This window comes from Geospiza fortis, unplaced genomic scaffold (assembly GCF_000277835.1).
Source record: "Geospiza fortis unplaced genomic scaffold, GeoFor_1.0 scaffold150, whole genome shotgun sequence".
NCBI classification, from domain to species: Eukaryota; Metazoa; Chordata; class Aves; order Passeriformes; family Thraupidae; genus Geospiza; species Geospiza fortis.
This window is the reverse complement of record NW_005054639.1, coordinates 300138-308967: the sequence shown is the minus strand read 5'-3', so window position 1 is coordinate 308967 and position 8830 is coordinate 300138. Positions and strand designations below refer to the sequence as shown.

The 8830-nt window shown below is 48.2% G+C and overlaps 1 protein-coding gene across 1 annotated transcript in view; it reads right to left on the bottom strand.

Moving 5' to 3' along the window:
• Positions 1–2343: 2343 nt before the first annotated feature.
• Positions 2344–8830, bottom strand: part of LOC102032578 (interferon-induced very large GTPase 1-like) — a 9353-nt gene continuing 2866 nt past the window's right edge. Inside the window, exon 3 of the mRNA XM_005430476.2 lies at positions 2344–8830. This exon is cut by the window's right edge and continues 1 nt beyond it. Within this exon, the coding sequence (XP_005430533.2) occupies positions 2750–8830 (6081 nt within the window). The 3' untranslated portion in view covers positions 2344–2749.

Here is an 8830-nt window from a genome sequence, read left to right as displayed (position 1 = left end):
CTCCTGTCTCTGGCTCTGGGTCTGCTTGGCCAGGGCTGGGCTTGGCAGAGTTTGGGCTCATTCCCCTTTTGTCCTGCAGGTTCCCAGCTGAGCAGCTCCAGAGCACAGAACCTCGCTGGGATCAACCTTCTCAGCTCTCCCTGTGTGTGACAGGCCAGGCTTGGTTCCCAGCCCTGCCTCCCTTGGCACCTGCCACTGACATTGGTTTCCCTGCATGTTGTGGTTTGGAGCTTTTCCTGCTCCCTCTGCTGTCCCTGCAGACAGTGAAGCTGCTCCTGGAGCAGAGACCCTGAATGGAGCAGGGCCTCTGCTGTCCCATCCCCTCCCCCAGTGCCACCTCCTGTGAAAAATGCCAATTGCTTGTTTTTAAAATGTTTAATAGCAATAAGATGGTTATAAAAAATAGTAATAAAATTAGAGTAATAAGAGTTTGGACAATCAGGGTTAGGACAATAAAAACAAAGAAATATGGACAGTCTGAGTACCTTTTCCTGGGCAATTAGGCCCGAAAAAGGACCCTCGACTAACAAAGAATTAACCCTTAAAAGCAATAGCCTATTGCATATTCATATATCTCATACATGATGCAGAAATTATTTTCAAACAAAGAGTGTTTTCTGGTTATTGCCAAGTTCTCCCCCTTAATTCTGCTGGTGCCTCAAAGACAGAAAGGAGGTGGGAGAAAGTTGGTCTCTTCCAAAAAGGGGGCAATAATTCTTCTCTGGAGGATTTAGGTGTCTTGTTGCTGTTATCTCTGTGCGAAGAATCTCTTGAATATCTCATCCCTTTCTTGACCTAGTTAAAAAAAGTATCCCACATTGCACAGTTTCTACTCTAACATTATGCTACAACCTAAAATTATATTTACCACGTTACTTAAAAGATTAGTACATCACAAAAATAGATTAATACAACATAACCTTCTAACATAACACATACAGCATTCATGTTAATATTTGCAAAAAGCCAATACATATAATATGTATTTTTCACACCCCTGTCCCCTGCCTGGCTGCAGCACACAGAGCTCGAGTCCCCCCCAGCTGTGGCTCCCCTGAACACAAAGGAGACACAGAGCAGTCCAAATCAACTCCTTTATTAGCAGAGTGGGAAAACACCAATACCTTGTTTTAAAATTTTAAAAGTTTAATAGTAATAAAATAGCTATGAAAATAGTAATAACAAATTAGAGCAATAAGCATTTGGATAATCAGAGTAGGACAATAGAAGACAATAAAAAGCAAAGAGTTACAGATGTCTGGGTGCATTTTACTCCTTCTGCCAAGCAAAAGCACACCTCACTAAAAAAGGATTAATCCTTAAAGCAATAGCCTATTGCATATTCATATATCTCATACATGATGCAAAAATAATTTTCAAACAAAGGGTCTTTTCTGGCTATTGTCAACTTCCCCCCCCATCTTGTAAATCAATCTTCTTGGTCCCTCAAAGTCCGGTTCTTCCTGATAAGGAGGCAATAATTCTTCTCTTGGGATTTTTGGTGTCTTGTTGCTGTTATCTCTATGCAAAGAATTTCCTGATTCTCTTATCCATTCCTTGAGCTAGTTAGAAAAGTATCTTCCATCACATAGCTTCTATTTTATATTATGCTATAGCCTAAAATTTATACTTACCACACTACTTAAAAGAGATGAATGCAACATAACTTTCCAACATAACACATATAGTATTCATTTTAATATTTGCAAAGAGCCAAGGTACAATATGCATTTTTCACACAGAGCCTGCAGGGGATGAGGCTGAAGCAGCCCTTCAGCAGCTCTCCAGGAAGGCTTGGCCCTCCCATTGCCAGCGGGGTTGCAGAGCCCACATGGCAAAAGCCCCCACAGCTCCCTGGGGCAGAGCCAGCTGGTGCCACCTTCTCCAGAGCACGGCTCCGGTGCCACCAGCCTGCCTGGGCAGCACCAGCAGTGCCCCGAGGGCTGCTGCAGAAGGTGCTGGCAGACAGGATTCTCCACATGGGGCATTCCAAAGGCTTTTGCTCAGCAGAGAGGCCAAGGGCAGGAGCAGCTCTGGCTGGGGCTGAGGGCTGGAGGGAAGGGCAGCAGCCCCAGGCACCTGAGCAGGAGGGGCTGCCCTGGACAGAGACACAGCACCCCCGAGACAGGGAGTGAAAGCACTGCCTGAGCCTGGGGCAGTTGTGTCACTGCTTTCCTGAGCCCACAGGCACAACAGCTCCTGCTGGGAGAGCGGCCTCAGTTGATCCAGGAGGCTGCAGTGAGGGAGGGAAGGATGACACCCAAAACCCAAGCAGCCCAGCTTGCAGCCAGCATGGAGCTGGTCTCAGATCCTGCAGGCCTTTCTCCGAGCAGGACAGCTCCTTGCTGCAGGAAAACTGCCTTTGGGGCACCGTCCCTTCTTGTCTCACAGTAGCTGATCCAGGGGGTGCTTTGAGTGCTGCCTTTGCCCCGTCCCTGGCCCTCAGGCTCAGGATGGCCACAAGGCCGATTGTCTCAAGGAGGGGGTTTGGTTTGGCTCTAGGCCAAAGCTGAGGGGAATGTTTATGGTAAACAGGCAAGAGGATTCTGGCTTTTTCATGAAGCAAGGGAGTTGCTGAGTAATGGATGCAGTAATGCACCATCTTTCATCAAATTTGGGAGCAATTGGATACCATTGTCTTTCCTGGACTTGAGAGCATCATCATTGTAACTGCATTTTGTGGAGAGCCTGGTACAAAGTTCTCCTAAACTGCAAAGCTGTTGTGGTTCTTCCTCCACAAGGATGTGGCCTAACGCTTCTCCAGCTCAGACAGTGCTTCCTGCTTGGTAACTCTCCGCCACGCCTCAGGGATTTCTCCTTTGCCCTGAAATTTCCCATTGTACAGAGCTTCCAGCTGTGTCCTGAAATGAGACACAAACCATTTCCAGTACGCCTGCATGGATGAATCAGGAAGAATGTTCCAAGTGGAAACAGGAGGTCCAGCATTACGGTATGTTTTGTAAGGGATCCATGGGCCACCACGAAATCTGAATTTGCAGTCACTTGCAACAAGGCTGGAACAAATATCAATCGTGAGATGGTCTGTCCCATCCCACTTCCATCCGTTCAAAGCTTCTGGGCGATGGAAGACCAGCTGATGGTCTCCATCATGATTCTGCATTGTGTTTGTGCAGACAGCGCCACAAAAGGGACACTGTGCCCAGCATCCTGCAAAATGCTCCACCAGAATGGTGTGAGGCTGCCTTGGAAACGAGCTCAGGTCAGCACCAGACAATTCTTTCATGAGCCTTTCCTTCAGGTCATCCAGAGGTTGTGCCATGGCACTGCTCAGGAACTCAATGTCTGTGACCTCCTGGTGCTCGATGCCCTTCAGGTCACTTCTGGGCAAGTTGATCACCTCTGACAGTTCCCTGCAAAATTCATCCAGCCAGAGAGAGATTTTGTCTTCTCTGTCTTTTCTGTCTTTGACAATCTGGGTTGATAAAGAAACAGCTGAAAGGATGTTTTTATAGAGAATATTAAGGGAGGAATCTAAAAACATCCTCAGCCTCCTTCTCCCATTTAAACAGTGACTCCTAACTCGTGTCTCAATGTAACTCTGAAAAAACTGTTTTGGAGATGTAAGGTACTGCTTGAAATACTCAAAATTTTCCTGTTTTGCCAGGTATCTCAGGATGCAAACTTCCAGATTGGCTCTGCTGCCCTGGAAATCTGGGGATTTCTGCATGTCCTCAGCAATGGCTTTAGCTGTCCTCTCATAGACTGCCCGGCGAAGAGCCGGTTCAATCTTGTCACAAAGGAAAACAGCAAATGTTGTGACAGAAGTGGCTCCTTGGCAGGAAATCTGGAAACATTGGAAGAAATCTTCTCTCTTGTTCATCAGGTACACAACTGGGTCATTTGCCTTTCGGAATGCTTTGTGCATGGCTTTAAACCTTTCTGCTGCCATTGTGCACAGATACAGAGACAAATCAATGCTATATTCTCTGTTAAAACTACATTTCCCATTGCTGGGGACAGAGTTCACACCTTTCTGTACTTCACTGAGTATTTCATGAATAAAATTTCGACTGTAATCACGTTTCTCCTCTTCCTTCTTAGCAATGTTTTCCATCACACATGCTATGATGTTGTCTGTGATGTGCTGGAAGTTGATCACATCAGCATTGGAAAGGCTCCTGGGATCTGAGAGATAGCGTAAATACTTTTTCTTCATGATGTGTTTCTCTGGATCAAAAGAAAACCCTCTGCCTTTGGGAAATGACGTGATCCGGTCATGGATACCCGGCTCCTTAAAGTGCTCAAGAAGGACATCTTCAATTTCTGCATCAATATTCACCCGTTCTGGAGGACGAGCAGCACGGGAGACTTCAGTAATCCACTTCATCCAGACACGAGTAAAGTTGTCCTTCAGTTCTCTCTCACTGAGGCTCTTCCCTTTCAGAGTCACAGCCAGATCGCGACTCCTTCTCAGGAGCTCATCTTCATATTCCAACTTCCTTGCATCCAGTTTCCTCTGCTCCTTCTGTAGCTCAATGAGATTCTCATATTTCTTTTTTGTTTCATGAAGAAGAGTCTCTTTTAGTTCTTTCAGCTTCATCTCTGTGCTTGATCTCCACTGGACCAGTGTCTCACGGTCTTTGTCTTCACTGAAATACTTTTCCACTTCTTTCTCAATGGCATCACTTGTCTCTTGCACCAGCCCTTCAAGGTGTTTTATGGTGACATTCTGCATCTCCCCATTCCGAATTTTGTTGTCCAGTCTCATCTGTACATCTAAGATGTGACTCCTCAGCCTCCAGGTCCACTGACTAAAGGCACTTTCCAGTCTCCTGTACACAGCAATCTCCAGGGAATTCTTGAAGCTGAACACAAAGTTTTCATTCAGCAAAGCATTCCAGAGGTCACCAACACGATCTTTCAGGCTCGAGAGCCTCAAGATATTGCGCTGTGACTGCTTCTTGGCAGCCTGGAGGATTTTGCTCTTGAGTTGCTGGACATTCTGGCTGTAGTTGGGGTTGGGTGGTGCCATTGGGGGGTTTCCCTCCCACAGGTGAGCAAAGTAGTGAATGTGGGTGTTCACATCAAAGCCAATGACATCGCTGAAGGAGGAGATGTCACAGAACTCCTGCTGAGCAGCTACCACGGTCATTTCATCCAGCTTTTCCTGCAAACGCCTTTGTCCTTCCATGTTCTGCTCCTTGGCAGTTGCTTCTCCCACGTTTTGGTGGACAAAGAGGCAGCTTGGGGAAAGATTGACTTTCTTCATCCTCAGGAAAGCCTGCACAGCGATCTGGAGAACATCTTGCATTTCTGATGGACTTTCTCCAAAGATATTGATCACAGTCAAGTTGCCAACACCAATGACAAAGGTGGCCAGCTCGTTGTCATGGTTCAGAGACTGTTTATTGGCCATCTCAATGGCACGAAGTCCCTCTGTGTCAACCACCAGCACAAAATCAAAGCCCAAGTCTTGCTGCAGCTCCTTGCCCACTGGGATGAGCTGCATGAAGGCTCCATGGGTGCATCTCCCTGCGCTGACGTTGAACTGCAGCCCAAACATGGCATTCAGCAGGGTGGACTTGCCTGTGCTCTGGATGCCGAGCACGGAGAGCACAAACACTCGTTTGTCCCCCAGCCTCTCAATTAAGCTGTCAAAGATTGCTCCCACCCAGCGCAAGGGCAGGTAAGAAGCGTCCCCATCCATCAACTCCATGGGGTACCCTGAAACCATCAGCTCTGCTGCAATTTCTGGAAGTTTGGCAAAATTGTCATTCCTGGAGTTCATTAATTCCAGAGCTTCATAAATCTGCCCTACCTCTCTCAGAAGGTGCTCCAGGCCAATGGATGAATCGTTGATTTCATCAGAGAGGGCATTTAAGCGACTCAGCAACTTATCATTGCCACTGGTTTTCTTCTTGCTTTTCTTTCTTGACAGGATTTCAGACCACAACTTGTGATAGTCTCTCCTCAGTTCTTCAAGGTGACCACAGGACAGCTCGTGCATAAAGACCTTCATCCACTGCAAGAAGTATTTCTTGGGATCTGCTGGCTGAGCCTGGAGAAAGCCAAGAAATGATTTCATCAGTGCGTTGAGAGGGAAAGCTTGCTCAAGTTGCTTTCTTCTTATGGCTTTCTTGTCATATTCAATTTGGCTGCGATGATGCTCAACACTCTTGTTCCTCTTCTCCTGCAACCGAGTGAGTTCTTTGTCCTTTTGGCACCACTGGTACCACAGTTTTCCTTGAAGCGGCAGCAGCTTGGATTTGATCTCACACAGCTTCTCTTTCTTCAGAAGCTCCACCAGCTCCTTTGCCTTTGCTTTGGCTGTCACACACGCAGGTTGATCTGCATCCACTATGAATCCGTGCTGGCGAGCTTTTTCCACGCAGGCCTCCAGGCTGAAACATGGATTAGACCCTTCCAGGAGATTCCCAATTGTCTTGGTCAGTTGATCCGTCAGTTCTGCTTCATTTCTGTTCTTGATCCCTATTGTTATGGTTTTGCCAGCTTGTCCAGCTGCAACCTTCTCTTTTTCCGTGAGAAGACAAACCAAAGGCCTTTGTGACTGCCACAGGTCCTGCAGAAGCTTTTTGCCCCTGTTGTCCATGTGCTCCCAATCAGACACAAGAGCCACGTTGACAGCAGATATCTCCTGCAGGAACTGCAGCTGTGCTCCATGATCCCTGGCGTCTCCATGCAGGTTACAGAAAGCCACACAGCGCTCAAAGGTGTCATCGGGGCTTCCAGCAGGGCAGTACCAGGCGATCTCCACCAGCCCTTCCATCAGCAAACGCTCTCTGGTGCTGCCTCTGCAGTGGCGGTGGAAGAAAGTGTCGTGTTTGCGTTTGCTCAGCAGAGCATTCAGGAGCTGGGACTTGGAAGAGGAGGCTGAGCTGCCAATGCGGATGAAGGACACGATGGGTGTCTGTGCCTGAAAGATGAGTTTGTTGCTGAAACTCTTTGTTTGGGCCTGATTTCCTGACTTGTCCACCTCTTTCCAGCTCCTTTGGATTTGGCTGAGGGCATAGAGCAGGAACTCAATGCGTGAAGTGCTCGGGTTGGGCACCAGCAGAGGCAGCGCCAGCTGGCAGAATGCCAGCTTGGTTGCCAGGGACTGTCTCAGGAAGTCATCAGCACAATGGAAAATGGCCATCTGCAGGTCCATGGGGTGCACATGGCTGTCCCTGCTTGCACGTTCAGGGGTGGCTTCCATCAGCTTATCAAGAAAGTTTTCAAAGGAGTCTGATTGTTGGTTCTCTTGCTCTCTGCTTTGTGGCACGGATGCAAGGCCTGGGTTTCTCCCTTCCAAGCAAGTCAGGTATCTCACCCGGTAATCCACAGTTAAGAGCTTTTGCAAGAAGTATAATGGCAGTTCCTTGTCCTGGCTGGGCTGGCTGTCCTGCAGAGATGTCTTGCAGATGGTGCGGAAATATCCCATCCCCATTTTCCTTGGATAGTGACTTTCCAGTCCAAGGCGCTTGAGCAGCTGGGGGAACTCCTGGTTTGAAATGGCTTCATTTTCAGTGGATTTGCTTCTGTCTGACTTGGACTGGGACTGACTGGGCACTTCAGGTGTTGGAAGAGTGTCTTCCAGGTCACTGAGTATGTTCTGCACCCTCTGTTCATCCCATTTGTCATCCAAGCACCCACTGATCAAGGAGTCCAAGTCCCGTTCCAGCCTCTCCCAGTCTTCGTCTCCAGTGTGCTTTTGGAGGAGATTCTTTATCCGTGTGGACCACAAGCCTTTCATGTGATCTTCCATGAAAACTAAACGCTCCTTCTTCTGCTCAAGGGACAGCTCTTGACTTTCAGGTGTCACAGTCAGACCCGTCAGCAAAAGAGAAGCTTCAGCTCTGTCGGGATCTTGCTCCTTCAGGTTCATGTACTCTGCATGTGCCGCTTCCATTTCCTTGGCCATGTACTGAATTTCTGGGTGTCCAAGGAGGTGCTGAAAAGTGCTGCTTTCCACCTGGTACCCTATGCTGGTGGCAATCAAGAGCACCAACAGTTCCATGTCCTTCTGAGCCTGTTCCTGGAGAGACTGGAGTAAGGAATAAATGGCCAGGCTGCTGGTCTGGGTGGCTTCTATCTTTGCTTCATGAACGTCAGAAGCAGAGCTTCCTGGTATGTAGGTGACAGCATGGATGTGCTCCTTCATTTGCTGCAGTGTTTTGATGAGCTCTTGAAGCTCAGACACTTTGGGAGATCTGGGTAGCGGGTGCTCAGTCTGGAACACCCATTGCATAATGGAGGAAGCCTCGGGGAAATCCTTGACAGAGTATATATGAGGATTCAGGAGGCTTTTCAACATTACCTTGATAGAGGTGGTGTTTTCTGAAGGTGACTCCTGGCAGCTCCGCACGGTGTTCACCAGGAAGTTCTGCAGGGCTTTGTCCGACAGGCACACGTTGATCCACACACTGGAGTTCCTGGTTTTTGCACTGAGATCATCTTTTAGCTCCATCAGCATGAGCAACTTCCTTTCATCCACCTTCACCTCCCAGTCCTTCACAGTCCCCATGAAATCCCTGGCCTCTTGCACTGCACTGCTCAGCTCCTCTCCAAAAACGGTGCCAATGCTCTGATTCGTCAGTGCTTTGTATGCAGTCCTGAGGGCTCTGCTCATCTGACCAACAGACTTAAAATCCCCACAGTGATTGCACAGGATGATGTCCCACACTGGGATCAGCTGAAAACCACGGTCGATAACGCACCACGTTGTGTTATCAGACACGAGCCCCGTTTTCCACTGAGGAAGGGAAGCAGTGTCTGCTGGGCCCCCTGTGTTGACCACGTAGAGCTGAATTGCTGTATGAGAACTCTCTCTGTCTCTTCCCGAGACAGAAGCCTTTGAGCTGGATTTGGA